At 32.4% G+C, this 19,981-nt stretch overlaps 1 protein-coding gene across 1 annotated transcript in view; it reads left to right on the top strand.

Annotated features, from left to right (window-relative positions):
- The window catches only part of LOC114333959 (tyrosine-protein kinase Dnt), a 67,189-nt gene extending 48,884 nt beyond the window's left edge, over nt 1-18,305 (top strand). The window contains exon 6 of the mRNA XM_028283959.2: nt 931-18,305. Within this exon, the coding sequence (XP_028139760.1) occupies nt 931-1,042 (112 nt within the window). The 3' untranslated portion in view covers nt 1,043-18,305. The remainder of the gene's footprint in view (nt 1-930) is intronic.
- Nucleotides 18,306-19,981: the final 1,676 nt, after the last annotated feature.

The raw sequence follows: 19,981 nt of genomic DNA, 5'->3' as shown, positions 1-19,981 counted from the left end.
CTTAAATTCTCTTGTTTTTTACAATCTAGAAATTTGAAATTTTTACGGATTGTAGCTAATGATATGAACTATACATAATTTCACTTTTTACGTTAATTGTTTACGTTATGCTTCACAAATAAACAATAAAGTTTCAAATTTTTTGCCGATTCCGACTACTTTTTATGTTTGTATATCATATGTTTTATATACATATTTTAATAAACATGACGATATATTTTAATGTTTGAAAAGTGTAAGACTAAAAAGTAAAAAATAAAAAAATATGAAAAAAAAGTTTTTAGGAAACGCTTTTCTTTAGTTCCGGGTGACTAAAATTATAAATATTAAAAAATCAACTAAAAAGCAAAAAATAAAAAAATTGAAAATATCCAACACATTCGTTAAAGAAAAGCGTGGGGCGAAACCCGTTTATTCGATGAAGACGCCCCACGCTTTTCTTCGACAAATGTGTTGGATTTTTTCAATTTTTTAATTTTTTGCTTTTTAGTTGATTTTTTAATATTTATAATTTTAGTCACCCGGAACTAAAGAAAAGCGTTTCCTAAAAACTTTTTTTTCATATTTTTTTATTTAAATAATTTTGAAAACGATGTTTGATGCCATTCAACACAATCAATTATTGTTTTTCTTTTTCACTAAGAACGATTTTCATTGGCAATCAACTTAACACTGTATCGTATACAGATAGATCGCACTCTATACTAAATATTTTGTGGTATACATATTACTTTTTATTTGATTACCATAAATGTATAACCAATAAATACTTAAAAATCAAAAAGCTATTAAAAGGTAATTAGAAGGATTACGATGCCCGGGACTCAATTCGACCATCTAAATATTTTGACCCTTCTTAATTCAGGTATACGGGACTCAATTTACCTATGCCCGAAATTATATGTAATTAATAAATCTTTTTATTTTTAGATTTGCAGTAATGGCTTATTGTTGGGCGATGAGTGCTGAAGAAAGGCCAACATTTACCCAACTACATGTATGCTTGCAAGAATTCTATACACAATTAACTAGATATGTGTGATTTAAATATTTGTGTTAATTTTGCCAAACTTTAATAGTGATAACGTTACAAACTCCATTTTGGTTAATAATATGCTGAAAGATGCAACTGGTAGTGCTGAACTTTATTGCTTAGTTCATTGCACTACCACCAGCATATAAAAGCACAAGTTATTATTATTATTTTGATATTTGAGGTTTCCGATTTTACCGTGGATACTTCAGATACGATCAAAACAACCGTTATTCCATTTTTATCGAAACTTGTGTACATGTTTTTGTGTAACGTTGTCACTATATCATCTTAGGGGGCCAAATTGATGCTCCAAGTTTTAAGTGATGTAGCAAAATATATCGTATTTAATGATAGAGGAATTATAGAAATTCAATATATTTAAAAAAATTAGACTATTTCAGAGTATGCAGAATGTACATAAAACTAAAATCAAAGTTAAAGATTTTATAAGATATTAGAAACTCCTGACAAAAATTATAGCACCATTTTAAATAGTTACAGCAATCTAAATTTTCTCTGGTAAGTAATGACTTGTTGCTGGCATTCTTTACTTTCATTCCGTTTCATTTAAAAGGCTTCTGATTGTTAGAACAATGAGGGCTGCTAATTTATTCTTTTGGAATACTTTCTTTGGTTACACCTCCTGAGATTTTTAAAATTTATAAATCATACAGGCTGCCGAGGAAATTAAGATGAGAGAATTTCCTCGGCAGCCTGTATGATTAATAAATTTTGAAAATCTCAGGAGGTGTAACCAAAGAAAGTATTCCACCTGTTGTCAATCTGGTGGCATGGGAACGATATTTATTGTCGTTTTCTGTGCTACTTCGATTGATAACTTACTTTGTTTTTCGGTAGATGGGTCTAGTTCATCCGTGACATTTCTTTCTTTGCAATTCGGAAAGGCCCAAAGTGTGATGCCTGGAAAAATCGGAGAGAAGAGCATAGATGAGGGGGTGGGGTAGATAGGGAACTCTATAGGCCAAATTGGTCCCGTATTCCAACGCCGTCGATATTTTTGGAAGCCAACTAAGCTTTTACAGTTGGAAGATTTCTGTAACGATTTGGAAGATCTCTGTAACATTTTGGAAGATATCTGTACCGTTTTGGAAGCTTCGCTAGGCATACCAAATTCTATAATGTGCACGTTATTAATTTTTAGTTTTTGCAATAAAAATATTTTTATTACAGAAACCATAAAAATAAAAATAATTATTGCAAAAACAAAAAATTAATAACATACACAAACATAGAATTTAGCATGAGCAGCGATTATATTTAAAAAATGATGAGTATGTATGTAAGAACAATAATGAAACCAACAAATGACAGTAATAATTATTATTTATATAAATTTTGACATGAATTCATTGTTTTCATAACATATAATGTAAAATAATTGTCTTTCTACCTTAGGAATTATTAACATTACCTGGAAACAACTAGGTACAGTTGAGGGAAGAAAAATAATTTATACACTGAAAAAATGTCTATTAATAACTAAAATATGAAACATTCACTTCACTAATCACTTGGGTACGGGATAAAAACTTAATACACAAAAATAAAATTGATATAAAACGCATACCCAACACAACAATTACAAAATGACGCACTCAATTCAATACAAGACAACGTTGCCGTATTTTATTTAGGAAATATATTGCATGTTTGGCTAAAATCTACTAAATCAAGAATTAAAACTTTATTAACTTATTTGAATATAATTTAGGTTTTTTTATAATAAAAACAGCAGCTAACTCAACTAGAAATAAATAAGTATAACGTGAATGTAAAAAAACCAAACTTTTTTTACATTTTAACAGGGAAACAAAATGACCTAGGTACTTAATTAATTTTTATCAGTTTTATATTTAATATTTTTATATAATATTTTGTCATCCATTGATTTTAACATATGCATGTCTGGATCAAATTTGGTACAATTCCCAACCTCATTCATACCTTCTTTGACAAATAATCATGAAAATACATTTTTTTCTACAACCGTGTTAAAAATGCAATTTTTAGCACTCCATACGAGCGTTAAAAATGCTACTTCAAGGAACTATGGTTTATTTTTTAACCAAGAGGAGTGATTCAAATTTACCGCGCTGTATTGCTTGTTTGTAATTGGTCCAACCGCAGGCAAGTTTACTCCACTGTTATAGAATTTTGACACTAGTGACATTTGTCAAATTTTGACACTAGTGACATTTCATAGGTTAATTAAGTTATATCGGCAATTTTTTGTGTTTTCTGTGTTATTCCTTTAAGTTTTAGATTGTTAGTCTGCATTTATATTAAAAGCAGTTTTTTTTTAACTCTTTCGCGACGTATTAATTTAATATAATATTTATGGATTGCCGTTGAGGGCCGACTACATCAACCAAAAAAGAAGATGTATTTGGTTATTATTCTAGTGACTTTCTTAGGTGTGAATCTGTCTTTTTAGTTTACTCCTCCTGGTTAAAAAATAAACTATTGTGCTTTAAAAATTTTAAGGCACTGCAGTTCGTATTGACCCTATAGTCAATTTGATGTAATGTCAAAAAAATATAAAAATGGAATGTCAGTCAAGTTCAAGTAAAAGTTTTTGTAGATATTGTCCTGTAATTACGTTTGTAGAAAAAATATTGTATGATATGCGTGTTAAAAATTACATGTTTAAGGCACTCATGTGAATTTGCAGAACTCGCTTCGCTCATTCTGCAAACTTTCACATGCGTGCCTTAAACGTGTACTTTTAACACTTATATCATAAATAACTATTTATTCAAAAGTTTATTGCGATCATCAGTTGTAATACGATTAAAACCGGAAAAAAATCTTTCTCATTTTACGTTAATAGAAACGGGTAAACACATTATTTTTGCAAAGTTACATTTTACATACATATTTTAGTTTTCCGTCGTTAGCTTAATTTTAATAGCCTCACCGAATGTCAAAACTCTTCGTTATATAAATATTACCCGAAACACTACTGCACTGCTGCTTGAAACAAGAAAGTTTGGTATCAGACTCCAGTTTCATTTCTCTAATCTCTGTATTCATACCTACGTCCTGAATCTTATTTTCGGTAATGACATTAGGAAATTGTAACAAAATGTCAAATGTAATGTAAATACTATTAGAGTTAATTTCATTTTAGTCATAATGCATAGCACAGAAAATGTTGATATACAGTGATGAGCGCGCTAATAACCGGCAAAATAGCTCAAAAGATGGAAAACATAATACATTGCGGAACAAAAAGAGATGAAACTAGTGGAGGTGGAAATTATCGTTATAAACGTCTAAAATACCATTACATTACATAGTTTCCCACCTTTAGACGTATCAGAGGTATGACAACTGTCACTGTGAGAGTAGAATTTTATAAAATACTCCTGTCACAGACGTCTACAGGTGGAAAACTATGTAATGTAATGTTAATTAATACGTTTATAACGATAATTTCCACCTCCACTAGTTTCATCTCTTTTTGTTTCGCAATGTATTATGTTTTCCATCTTTTGAGCTTTTTGGCCGGTTATTAGCGTGCTCATCACTTTATACCAAAAACCTACTACAAAATATTGCCTACTAGAATTAAAAAAAATATATCAAAAATCTATCCAAAAAGTAGAAATCTGCTGAATGTGGCAACGCTGTTACAAAATAAACACAACTGTCAAACTCAAAATTCAATTGTCAAATATTCTTCTTCTTTTCAATTAGCCTTGTACCACATATATTAGCGATCCACATTATGTGTCGCCATCTCTAATTCCGGAAGCTCACTATATATATGGAACCAATTTTTTCCATTGAGTTCGCAGCCCATGGAGAAGAGGATATGGGACTACTGATGAGGGGGAAAAGACCTCCGAAACCGGTATAGACTCTTCCTGCACTCTCCGATTTAACCAGAGCATTATGCAGCTGCTGCATTTTCGTGTTGCAAAGAAATTGAAAATGTTTATACATTTTTAATTCATTTACTCTATTGTAGGAGTATTAAGGAATCTTTCTTGTTAGAACTTTTACCACGCTGAGCAGATGAGTTGTGAATTATTTAAAATTCTCTCATCTTAATTTCCTCGGCATTCTGTATGATTAATAAATTTTGAAAATCTCAGGAGGTGTAATCAAAGAAAATATTCCACCTTTTGTCGATCTGGTGGTATGGGAACGATATTTATTGTCGTTTTCTGTATTACTTTACTCAAAGATAGGTTCACATACCAACAAAACAAAAGACTTTGGAGAGATCTGTCCATAATTGCCAAATATAGAATAAGACGAAACTACTCTGAATTATCTTTCCGAATTTTACTTCAAATCGTCCAAATAATAAAAATAGTCGATCAATACTCTACTGCAGATGGGAAACGGCCAGGATGGCTGGTGTTTGATTAATACTCAAAGATAGCTTCACATACCAATAAAAAATGACTTTGGAGGGAAGATCTGTGCACCAGTGCCAAATATGGAATAAGGCAAAACTACTCTGTGAATTATCTTTAGGTCAAACCATGATACTATAAATAACAAGATAATATATTGCGCATCTCGAAGAGAAGGGAGTCGTGACGTAAGTGGAGACCCAAGTTCGTAATGGTTCGTAATGTCCGAATGATTTCCGATTAGTTTGAATTGCTCGCGGTTGTATAGTCCAGGCTGTATGGTCGCCCCCGTTAGGTAAATTATCCCGATTCGATTTTTTTTTGCACAAACTTACTAAAAAATAGTTCCTTATAACAAATCCACAGGGTGCCGTGAGGTGCAGCGGTCAGAAAATTGTAACAATTTTTTTAACAAATTCAAAAAATTAATTTTTTCAATTCGTTCAATTTTCTTAGATTTTTTGGGTCATTATAAGCAAAAAAAGTCTCTTGTGATTTTTCTCTAAAATTTATTTTTGTCGAGTTATACGCGATTTAATATTTGAAAAACGCGAAAATCGCCATTTTCAAGGCTTAATAACTCAGTTAAAAATTATTACTATGAAAGTTAGAAAGTGACGAAATCAAAGTTTATAGTCCACCCTACAAGATCCTGAAGAAATTTTTGTCATTATTTTATTACTAAGCTTTTATTTTTAATTATTAACAATGAGCGCTAACTGCATATAGGCGGCCGTCAATAGTGAGTGCGAAAGAGATGCATCATTCCGGCCGTCTAATGGTGCATCTCACTTACACTCACATTGACGGCCGCCTCACTTAGCGCTCATCATGATACAATAACAGAAGATATGACATGGAGCAGGTAGGCGGGGCCAACGTAGCTACGTCACTCTGTGAGTAGATCAGCATTATATTCAGTGTTGTCGTATAGTAAACACTGTTTATTTTTGTGTTTAAGGTGAATTTTACTTATAATTTGTTACACTTTTATCAAAAATATTATATTCATAGTTAGATTTGAATAGTCCTTAGGGGGTGTGATCATAAATATAATTAATGAATAAGAGAATTTAAGTAATAAAAAAATATAACTGATGGGCTTCATGACTATCGCAGCTTTAACTTTTTTTATCATTTAACACATTACAACTTTATTGTTACCTTTATTTCATCGTTGGTACATGTATTATACAGGGTCTATAATACATGTATTATATATAGGGTGGAAGGCACTTATGGAATAAAATTATTTCTGTCCTTGTTTTAAAAAACGCTGAAACCCATTCATTTTTATATATAAATGTGGGCTTTTTAAACCTAAATGTAAATTTAAACAGTATATTTAAGTATAAATAATATTTATTTTTTTTGGTTTTGTATTTTTAATGTCTTGAACGAAATTTATGAATAATTTAAAAATTTCACGTTGTATTATTCATAATGGACCCGAATACATTTTTTTGAGATGAAGTTATAAACTAGCTTCTAAGCACATAAAAATATACAGGGTGATCCATTAAAACTAAATATCATGGACTATGCTGTACTTGCGTAAATCACCCTGTAAATTTAAATCTATGTTTGTAAAGCGCCCATTTAAATTTAAAAGTTGACCTGTTCCGGCATTTTTTATAATTTTTAAAATAAGGACACAAACAATTTTATTCCATAAGTGGATTCCATAGTTAATAATTTCAAAATTTCATCCTGTATTGTTCATAATTCACCCTACATTATATAGTTAGTTGAAATCAGGTTGTTAAGCAGTTTTTAAAAATATAAAAATATACAGGGTGTTCTATTAAAAATAAAGCTTATGGACTCTGTTTGACTTTTATGAATCACCCTGTAAATTTAAATTTGTGTTTAAAAGTGCAGATATTTATTTAAAAATCGACAAGTATCAGCGTTTTTTATAATTTTTCGAAACAAGGACAGAAATCATTTTATTCTACAAGTGCCTTGCACACTGTATAATTAGACGTATGTTGCCTAATAATAAAAAAATCATGTTTCTGATTGATTTTTATTATTAGAATATGTTCTCAATAATTATATTTAATCATACTAAAGAAAACAGCACTTCTAGAAAGTTTCACAACTGATATTAAAAGCTAAAATCTCCAAATCATAATGGCAATGCATTCGAAATTTAAAGGATCTACTCACAACGTGACGTCATGCGCGACCTGACCGAAATTAGGAACGCTACATATCATATCTTGGGTTATTGTATCATGAGCGCTCATGATTAACAATTAAAAATAACAGCTCAGTAATAAAATAATGACAAAATTTCTTTAGGATTCTGTAGGGGGCTTTCAACTTTGATTCAGTAACTTTTTGACTTTCATAATAATAATTTTTAACCGAGTTAGTAAGCCTTGAAAATGGTCATTTTCGCGTTTTTCAAATTTTAAATCGAGTAGGTATAACTTAACAACAGTCAATTTTAGAGAAAAATTACAAGAGACCTTTTTGGCTCATAAAGACCCGAAGAATCAAAAAAAATTATACGAAATGAAAAAATTTGATTTTTTGAATTTGTTTTAAAAAATTGTTAAAACAGTTTTCCGACCGCGGCACCTCCCGGCACTCTGTGTATTTGTTATAAGGAACTCTTTTTATGTGAGTTTGTGCAACAAAATTGAATCGGAATATGTTCTCTAACGGGGGCGACGTACAGCCTCGACTATAAGCTAACAACAAGAATTAAAATTCCAGTCTCCAGTTACGTCATGCGATGCGCGGATTCGGACGTATTTGTGCTACGGGAAGATCCTATCTTGTTATTTATAGTATCATGGGTCAAATCTTCCAAATAAAAAAATAGTCGATCAATACTCGGTTGCAGATGAGGAACGGCAACAACGGTTGGTCTTTGATCAATACTCAAAGATAGGTTCACATACCAACAAAAAAAAAAAAGACTTTGGAAGGAAGATCTGGTTTTGATTTACGGCCTTTTATATCTTTGGCGGTGTTCCATCTCCAGCGCATGGATAGAATAGAATAGAAATATGCTTTATTGTCACTGAAAATTATACAATTTTATGGACAAAGCTTAACATAGATTCACGAAAAAGATATACATAACAATAACAAATACAATTTTATAAAATTAGATAAATCGTCAATAAAAAAAATATAAACAATTTAAAAAAGTGAAATAAAAAACAAAAACCAATATATTGCAAAATTTAACATACAACATAATATAATAAAACACAAACAAAGGAACTAATAAGTTTAAGCTGCTGTATGTGACACCCAAATATATATAAATACACTTTTGTTACTTGTACATTACTGTGATTTCTTAGTTAGTCATTAAGAAACTCTTCTACTGAATAATATGGTCTTTTAGATAAATGAGCTTTTGTCATTTTACGGAACTTGAGAAAGGATGTTGCAGATTTGAGTTGTAAAGGGAGATGGTTGTATAGTTTTTTTGCGGAATATAGTATAGATTTCTTTACTAACTCAGAAGACGGGATCGGTAAATAGACATCAAAAGTTGAATTTCTGGTGGAGTAGTCATGATGAGGCCTTGCTGGAAAGACATGCATGTGTTTACGAATTAAGCAAACAGTTTCTAAAATATACAAAGATGGAAGAGTTAAAATTTCGTGATCTTTAAAGTAACTTCTGCAATGGGTTGTTCTTCTGAGGCCAAACAGATATCTTATTGCTCTTTTTTGTAAGTTGAAAATAACATCAAATTGGGCAGCTGTACTAGACCCCCAAAAAGGAAGACCATATCGAAGATGAGACTCGAATAAAGAAAAATATGTTATTTTAGAAGATGCTAAATTGAGTTCCTTCGAAACAGATCTTATGGCGTAGCAGGCCGAGGCGAGTTTCTTACTTAACAAATCGATATGAAGGGACCATTTGAGGTTGCTGTCTAAAAGAATACCAAGAAATTTTACAGAATCAACGGTAGAGATCTGGCTGCTATTCACAAGCAGGGGTTGAAGAGCACCTTTATATGATAATGCTACCGTTTTATCCACGTTAAAGGAGAGTAAATTAGAGTCAGACCAGGTTTTTATCGTAAGAAGATCAGAAGTTATAGTTGCATGAAGAGTTGCAATAGTTGAGTTGCTCCAAGTGATACTGGTATCATCAGCAAAAAGAAAAATTTTTCCATCGATTTTTAAATTAGTGATGTCATTTATAAAGATCAGGAAAAGTAGAGGACCCAATACTGAACCTTGTGGTACTCCACATATAATGTTTTTGAGACTAGAGTCAGTATCATTTGCTCTAACCAATTGTTTCCTATTATCTAAGTAAGATTTGAACCAATTCAAAGAAATACCTCGAATTCCATAGTAATTAAGTTTTTTAATCAAAATGTTGTGATTTACATAATCAAAAGCTTTGGAATAGTCACAGAAAACAGTGGCAGTATAAAGATTATTGTTTAGTGCTTGGTAAACCTCGTGAAGTACAGAAAACATGGCATCAGTTGTACATTTATTAGTTAAGAAGCCGAACTGATTTTGTGATAAAATATTGTTATCAAAGAGAAAGGACATAAGTCGGGTTTTTATGAGCCTCTCAATAATTTTGGAGAGCACCGGTAGTAGGGCAATAGGTCTATAGTTGCAGGCATTAGATTTTTCGCCACCTTTATGAAGAGGAATAATAATGGCTGTCTTTAGGCACTCTGGAAATTTACCGTTTTCAAAGGAATCATTAATTAGTGACACGAGGAGTTCTAACACATTATCTGTGAGATTTGAGAAGATTTTTATGGATAGTCCATCAGTACTACAAGATGATTTGCTTTTGATACTATTGATCGTTTGGATTAATTCAGATTTATAGATTGGTCTTATAAAGAATGAATTCGAGACAATTTCTGAATTAGGGAGATAGGAAATGGGATCTTGTTGAGACTGAATAGTTGATGTTATATTTTTACTCACGTTAATGAAGTATTCGTTTAGATTTTCAGGGTTTGGAAGGGCAAATGTTTGAACTGCGTGGGTTTTATTTCGAAGATCGTTTATTATGGACCAAGTTTCTTTTGCAACACTTTTGGAGCTTCCCAGACGATTTTGATAGTAGGCTTTTTTAGCTGATTTGATGAGTTTTAGGTATGTGACTTTGTAATTGGTGATATATTGAGTGACAGAGACGTTGGTAGTAAATTTCTTGATATAAAGTAGTGAACGCATATTTTTTGCTGATATGCGGATACCTTTGGTAGTCCAGGGTTTGCGACGTTTTGGCTTAATCGTAATTAAAGGAAATGCCTTATTGAAGATACATACAAGCTTCTCCAAAAAATCACTGAAATTATATGGTAGTGGTAGGTCGTTAGAGTAGTGCAGGCATGAGGATAGATGACAAGTCGCCGCGCCGTCTAGCAGCGGCGAGGCCATCGTTACAGGATTATTAAAAAATCATTATGCGAGTTCCTGTTTGTAAATAATCTAACAAGGTGAATCGACTACAATGCATCAAGTTTGATTCATTCAGCAAAGTTGATGCCAGCACCAACTGACCTGCTTTAGAATTATAATTCATTTTTCTTTTTTGAAATATTTTAGCTAATTTTCAATTTAAATAGCTAAGAAATGTTATTGGTGTGTTAGTTTTAAGAAGGAGTTATTTATTCTTAGTTTTCTTAATATTTTATAAGCTGAACTAGTTTTCTTGATCTCAGAATATATACGAATTCAAAATAATCAAAATAAGTTTATATTTACAATGATAGAACTTTATTTATTTAACCGGCCTTATTGCTGGATAATAAAAAATGCTTTCTCATGCCTCTTGATAATTTGTGCCAAGCCGTTAGTTTTTCTAGATTTGTAGCTGATGTATTTTAAACATGACCGAGTTATTTTTGCTCAAAGTTTTTGGTTGATCCGAGTTAATTTTATTGTTGAGATAGCAGCTATTGGTATTGTAATCATATTTCTTACAAAATCAGACCACCAAGTCTGATTTCGTAAGGCAATTGAATATTTACCAAAAAACAGACATGTATATATACGTTATTTTATTTAGTGTTCACTCGATCGGGCTTATTCTGTACTTAAACTGTTGTGATCTCTTCGTATATTTATATACTTTAGTTTATTAGATATGTATATTATATTAGTTGTGGTAGCAAATAGTACTTTTTAATATTAACTGCCCTCATGATGGTATTCTACTGAAGTAATTATTTAAATAATATTTATTTGGTAACGAAAATCACCACCAAAAAAGTCGTTTTGATTCTAGTTTTTATTTTACCACGCATGTATTTTATTTTATATACTGTTATAAAAACTGACTTGACTTTTCTAATTTAGTTTATGTTCTTTTAGCACTAAGTTTAATTTTAGCTGACTTTATTTATTTTTAATAACTTACGTCTAAACAAATGAAAGACACTGAATTTATATATTTTATTTTACAAACTACGATATCTAATTTATTTATTACACCAAATCTAATTTATCCAATTACAAATTGAAAGATATACCGCACTCGTTACATATCAAAATACACCGACGCAACGTATTTAAATTCACTATTTATATAGTTATATAGTCTAGTGATTTCCAGAAACATCGAAAAGTACATATTATTTACAGAGCAATAAAAAAAGGTGTATCGATGTTCTTCTAGATACGCCGATCGTAAACAAGTTTCTCTCGCCCACAGAAAGGGTCTCAGACAGTCCGGCGCCAGAAGGCTCCCGAATTGACAGGGCCGGCCTGGGTCCGTGACAATACACATAATATACAAGGTGAGGTTTAGATATTGGTCTAAATCATAATCCTACATTCAGAATACAAAAATAATGTGTATAAAGTAACTCATTGCTAAAGCCTACTGCGGTGGTTTTCAATAAACGCCATACGCTGCGTACAGCGTAACGCGGTACGTGGCATCTGTATGCTTAATACAATAATACGATAAATAATAGTTGCGGCCTGTTACCAGAACCTGTTAACAAAGTTACCTGTTACACAAGTGCCGTGTTTTAAATATAGTCAGAGGAAAAGTACAGCCCGGAGGATTAGATATGCAAAATGGCAAGAACATCGAGGCCATGGGTGAAAACGATATGTATAAATATCTCGGAGTAAAGCAAGTGCTGAAAATTGACCATAAGCAAATGAAAATTGAGATAACTACAGAGTTTATACGAAGGGTAAAACAGCTGCTTCGTTCACACCTTAACAGTAGAAATTTGTTTAAGGCACTAAACACCTACGCATGTTCCGCGCTTAGCTATTTATTTGGTATTGTTAAATGGACTAAAACGGATATAGAAAATCTTCAGCGAAAAGTAAGAACACACCTCACAAAGGCACAAAAACGCCATCCTCGAAGTGCAGTAGGAAGAACGACATTATCATGAAATTTAGGAGGAAGAGGACTTATGGATATAGGATATAGGTGAGCAATTAGATAAACAAATTGCTAATTTACGAACTTATTTTGAGATGCAAGCTGGGACGTCTACTCTACATCGCGCTATCTGCGCAGTAGATGACACAACACCGATCAAACTGAGGGAACCAGATTTGCGCATAAACCACCTTACAAAGGACGAAAAAATGCGCAACTGGATGGGTAAACCTCTGCACGGGCTTTCCCAATGAGGTTAGCCAAGGCTATATTGGCTGACATCAGGAAAGATATTCCCCGAAACAAAAAGTTCATTACTGGCCATTCAGGATCAGGTTATACCAACCAAAAATTACCTCAAATATATCGTCAAAGACCCTCAGGTCCAAAATGACAAATGCCGATATGAATGTCAAGCCCAAGATACCATCCAACATCTTACAGGGGTCTGCCAGGCATTTGCTGCAACTGAATACAAGGAACGGCATGACTCAGTAGGAAAGATCCTTCATCAAGAGATAGTTATCAAGCTGAGACTTCTGCAAACGGACCATCTCCCATATTATCAATACGTCCCTGAGAGTATGCTTGAGAATGGTAACTACAAGCTATACTGGGACCGCCCTGTGCTCACAGACCAAACAGTGGCACATAATAGACCAGATCTCGTACTAGTTAAACAAAACAAACAACATTAATTGATGTGGTGATACCTAACAATAATCTACGTAATAAGTTTACTGAAAAGATCGCCAAGTACAGAAATCTGGAAATTCAAATAGGAAAACAATGGAGAATGCAAAATACCCAGACAATACCGATTATTATGTCTACTACTGGAGTCATTCCGAAAAATCTTCTCGAAAACATAAAAAAGCTGGGTCTCAATGAACATCTTTATAAGACCATGCAGAAAGCTTTACTACTCGCGACGGCCAGAAGTGTACGAAAATTTTTTTTGCAGGGTACCTGCATACCAAGTCACCTAGGGCTCCATAACATGGAAAGAGTCCCACCAGAGCTCAATCCTTTTGATACCGTAGCTATCTGGGATGAATCAATTTTCCCCTTAGAGGGAGTGTGAGCCGTATGGCTAAATCTGGTTGCTGTCTCTTATCCTACAACTTAATGACTATAGATTAACCAGATTAATGTCACAAAACATTTTCATAGGTGCAAGAATATTCAGAAAGTATGAAGCGGATAATAGCAGACAACCTTAAAGACCTCCAAAAGCTAACGAACAAGATAGTTGACTGTGGAGAAGATATATTTATGACGATATCAAAAACCCAAAATAATGATGAAAGCCTGACAATTAAAGGTAAAACTTTAGAGCAAGTTGAAAACTACAACTATCTTGGCACAATGATTAATCACACAAACGATTACTCCAAAGAAATCAAAGTTCGAATAGAGAAAGCAACAACAAACTTCAATAAAATGAGAAAGGTACTTTGTGCAAGAGAACTGAAATTAGACTTGAGGGTTAGCCTGGCAAGGTGTTATATTTTCTCGACCCTGCTTTACGGACACTTAACGCATCGACTACTAAAAAGTTGGAAGCATTTTAACTGTGGGTGTATAGAAGAATCTTGAAGATACCGAGCATATAACAAACAACGAAGTCATGAGAAGAGTCAACAAAAGACTGGAAATATTGGAAACCATCAAGACATGAAAGCTGCAGTACCTGGGGCATGTTATGCGTAATGAGAGATACAACATACTTCAATTGATTATACAGGGGAAAATCCAGGGCAAGAGAAGTGTAGGAAGGAGACGAATCTCGTGGTTGTGTAACTTGAGGGAATGGTACGGATGCACATCAACCGAACTATTCAGAGCAGCAGCATCTAAGATAAGATAGCCATGATGATTGCCAACTTCCGTCGCGGATATGACACGTGAAGAAGAAGATTAAAAGGAAAAAAATATCATATTTGGGACACATACTTAGAAATGGTAAGTACGAGTTGTTACAGCTGATTATGAAGGGTAAAATCGAAGGAAAAAGGGGCCCTGGTAGACGACAAATATCCTGGCTGAAAAACATTCGCGACTGGACCGGGTTAAACACAGACGCTTTTAAGAAAAGCAGAAGATAGAGACGAATTTGCAATGGTTATAACCAACCTTCATTTGTGGAGTCGGCACTAGAAAAAAATCGTATCACCAACGCAGCATGTACAGTTACGGTCATTGAATAGTTTACAGGCTTACGTATCTAGGAGCCGATTTTTTAAATTTTTACCTCGTTTGAACGCACCTTTTACGTCAAAGTGACGTTGCCAGTGGTGTACCTAGAATAGGTTGATTAGATTAAAAAACCTAAATATTATACTCGTAAATATATTTTACAAAACTTAACAAAATCGAAAGTATAGAAAGAAGTTCTTTTGACTAAAATAGATTATGGTCTTAATAACGAAAATAAGGAAGTCTGGTTTTAAAATAACCATTTTATTTTACATCTATTTTACATTAAATAATGACAAACGATGATAAATAATAATCAATAATTAATTTTTGGTGGAAGCCCCATTATTGCAATACAACTTTGCAGTCTTCTGTTCATAGATAGATAACACCAATTCCCTCATATTATAGTCACCAAACTCTTCACATGCCTGCTCAATTGCTTCCCATCTTATAAACTCTTACTCGGCCATTGCTATCTGACTGAAATACTTTTTCATCGGTAACCCTAGACCAAACCTTCTTCGTGTTTGGCAATTGCTGTTGCTTTTTGAGCATCATTTAAATGCATTCTAACTATTTTGGAGGAATTTGATATCGTTTTATTTTATTTTTCAACACTCGCGAAACTTCTGACAAGCACTGACTTAAAATTTTTTGACTTTGACATTTATCAAATCCGTACGACACTGCAATTTTACAGTATTACAATATAAAAATTAAGGTGTAAACTATTCAGTGACCGTAAATGTACGTAGTTTCACAAGCGATGGTCTGTAGCGTCACGGCTTATCGTTTTAATGACAGTTTAGTACTGACGCCCAGGGTTGTTAACAACGCAACTGAATATTTCCGTAGATGGCGCTTCAAAAATCCGTAGAAATCCGTAGTGCAGAAATCTGACAGAAAATGACACTTGGCAGACCAAAAAAAGAAGAAGAATGACACTTGACAGACAAAAAAGAAGAAGAATGACACATGACAGACCAAAAAAAGAAGAAGAATGACACTTGACAGACCAAAAAGAAGAAGAATGACACTTGATAGGCCAAAAAAGAAGAAGAATGACACTTGACAGACCAAAAAGAAGAAGAATGACACTTGATACGCCAAAAAAAGAAGAAGAATGGCATTTGACAGACCAAAAAAGAAGAAGAATGACACCTTAAGAGTAAAAAAAACCTCATTTTAGCTTCTTATGGCTGCAGCTGAAAAATCCGTAGAAATGTGGTCGATATCTGAAAATCCGAAATAATTTCGAAAATCCGTAGATCTACGGAAAAATCCGTAGAGTTAACATCCCTGCTGACGCCTCTGGCAACTTGCTATAAAGGTCATAGTGACATTGATACCTATTCTCGAGTCACGTCAGCAAATTATTTTACCGAATTTTACTAGGTTGTAAACTGTATTCATTTTACAGATTCCCAACTGTAAACAAGTGCACATGGAAGCTAAACAGGGTCCTACTGAACTGATGTGTATCATTATATTTTACCGTGAGTGAAAGGACTATTATGAAACTGCATTCTGTATATTTTTCATGTCCAGAAAAGGAAATAAAACTTTTTGAAACATCAATAAATTAAAATTTTGGATTTTCTCACCTTTATAAAAGTGATTACCACAAGCTATTTTTACTTTAGAACAATAAATACTTTGTTTATGTATATTAAAAGTTCATTAAACAGACTACACACTATAAAACTTATAAAAAAAGAATGTGTGTGTACTTTGTACGCACGTATAGAAGTTATACTTCTATTATATGATTTCAACAAAATTAATATACTTTAAACAGGTTATTTATATTTTATTTAAAAATTAAACCAATTTTAATACTTACTACGTTTCAAAAATTTTTATTAAAACATTACCAAAAATTAAAAAAATAAAAGAATAAAACACACACAAACACATTGAAAAATGCCACAAATGATTTCTGAACAATAATTGTTGGACAAATTTTTAATTAAATACGTATTTTCTGAAAAAAAAAAATTATATAATAAATATACTTACAATCCTAAAATGTATAAAAAAATAAAAGTTTCTATTGGGGTTCGAACCCGCTTATGTTTGCGTAGTTAGTATTGGAATTCAGGAGACACATGCATCATGTGGGAAGATCGATGAACTAAACGGTTTAAACTTTTGACAGTTCTGAATTTAACCAAATTATTTTGATTTTTGTAGAATATTGAAATATTAAAATACAACAAAACGTAGAGTAAGAAAACAATATATTAGGTAAATATTGACAGAAATTTTGATGGTAATCAAACTATGTAAATCAAAGCATTACATACTATTTTGGTAGGTTCATTTTAAATTTTCCAAATAGGTAGGTACCTACCTATGTAATTTTTTATTAGGATACTGAAACATTTACAATTATTACGTACCTGTCGCTTTTAAAAACTGTTTAAAAAGTCACTACAATTATAAACTTGCTTTTTTCTCTGCCATCACAACAATAAAAACTAATATACACAACATTTGTTTATCCATAATCTCCCAACAATTATTGACAGCTCATTTTAACACCCAATAAGATCCCGTATAACGTTTGAGCGACTAATACCATACTGCCAAAACACGACCAGTATTAATAACTCAACAATAACTATTATAAAATACATATAACACAAAATATTATCTTAAAAACCAACACCTTATATACGATTTGAATTTGCGGATTGACACGTTTGGACCTGTAAAATGAGAATCCGCCTCATTTAGGGCAATAAATTACATTTAATAGCCTCTTGACGAATGAGAGGGCTATGACATTTGTTTATAGTTGGGAATTTGCTATATGAATGCACTTTAGTGCCCGAAATTTGCTAATAAATGGCGGTAAAATCTAAAATTCGAATATTTTGTTTTAGTGTCACTATTGAAATTAACGTGCGATATGTATTTTTTCAAAAGTAAAGTAGATGTATTGCATATTTAAAGATGGTTTATAGCTGTGACCAATTTTTTTTATAACAATTTCCGAAATTAAAAAAATGGTAGGTTACTCTTGACTAAAAATGATTTTATGTTTTTTTTGCTGCCACAACCGAATTTGACTGTGTATTTCTAGTATTGCTTTAAACCTTTTAAAGCCGTTTAATATTTATTTAAATGTAGTATGAGCATGGTATTGCTAGCGATTTTTTAACTGTTCGATTTTTTTATATGAATCTCCGTATATTGAAAATAACTACAATGATGGAAACATTTTTGTATTGAATTTAAATATAGCAATACCAGATGCAGCTTGTGAAATGTATTTTTATATCGAGAAAAATAAAATATTAATAATATATTTTTGTTTTGCTCTTTCAAAATGGTTTACAGAATGGTAACATCAGTATACCAGGAATAAAGCAACGATTCAATGAAGACTTCAAAAATGAAAAAGGAGAACTACTTATTAACTTTAGCTCTCAAAACGAATTTCCATTAAACAATACGTTCTTAAGACACAAAGATCAACAAAAATATAGGACACAAAATACAAGAGGACACAAATTTATTATTGATTATATACTGACGAACAGAATCATCCACCACTCTCAAGTACTAGACACAAGATGTTTTAAGTGCAACTAATATTGGAAGCGATCACAACCCAGGCAACCAAATAACGTTTACACAACGTTGAAAAGACGTCATAATTATCATCAAACCACGTCAGTTATCACGTTTTTTCGACGTCGAAAGTCACGTGAAGTTGTCCCACCACAATTGACGTCATTTTTATAACGTTTTAACATACTTGATATCAATAACGTAGTTTTTATGTCGTTTTTAGATTATTTTTCATTTTATGGTTTTAAAAATACACAACAATTATTCGTATAGGCATTGTTGGTATAGTCCAGGGTAATAAGGATTTTCTCAGGACACTCAAAGATCCAGGTAGCTGACTACTTTTTTAGTTATTGTAGACCTATAGGAAGAAAACCTACCTGTTTCCTGCCTAGAGCTCGCGTCCGTTTTTTAATTATTAACAATTTAGTTCAAAGTACGGAGAACTCATGTTTGTTGTGTATATCATAAACCTACCCATACTGATACAACTATACACAATTCATCATCCCATCCTACACAACACAAATTAGCAGCCTACCATAGCATGATACATAGACTGACAGAAATTCCTATGTCAAAAAATAACTTCCAAAATGGAACTGAACAATATTAAACAAATAGCAGTAAACAATGGCTATAACGAACAAACAATTAATTAAATTTTAAACCAAAAACTCCATAAGAAAGCCCTGAAATTAGTCTATCCACCACTACAGAAATAACCCAGTACCTTCTGCTCTATCACATATACTGACAAATAACAACAAAAATAGGCAGATACATAAAAAAGAAAGGAACAACACCGGCTTTCAGAACTAACAACAACGGCTTTCAGAACTAACAGCAACTTAAGCAAATATATTAAGAACAATAAGAGCCGAAGAGAAAACAACTACAGAGTGGTGTCTACAAACTAACTTGTGGTGACTGTCCGAAAACTTACATCGGTTAAACTGGCAGAAACTTTGAGAAACGGATATCAGAACACAAAAAGGCTTTCAACAATAGAAAACAGACACTTCTACATACGCACTTCACCTTCTAGATCATTTTAATGAAGAGTTCCAAATTTTGCATATTTAAAATAAAGGCCTTAAGCTATCTTTATTAGAATCTATGAAAATTAATAAATTAAAAAATACAGATATAATTCTGAATGACCAACTCGAGACAAAGAGCTCCCCACTCCTCAACCTCTTCAGTTAAAAACTTTAAAAAGGCAAACCCATAGTAAATTAAATCACTTGAGAAAGGCACTCTGCCGAAACAGCTGTAGTCACATAGTTATAATAAATTTTGTGGAAGTATAGAAAACAAACGTTTTCAGTGTTTTATTGTTAGATAAAATGAACTTCCATCAAGTAACGGTCGAATCCATCAATTATTATATTTAATTAATTAAATG

The sequence above is a fragment of the Diabrotica virgifera genome, chromosome 10, assembly GCF_917563875.1.
Source record: "Diabrotica virgifera virgifera chromosome 10, PGI_DIABVI_V3a".
In the NCBI taxonomy this organism is placed as follows: domain Eukaryota; kingdom Metazoa; phylum Arthropoda; class Insecta; order Coleoptera; family Chrysomelidae; genus Diabrotica; species Diabrotica virgifera.
The sequence above is the reverse complement of the archived record's forward strand: the minus strand, read 5'-3'. Positions and strand labels throughout refer to the sequence as shown.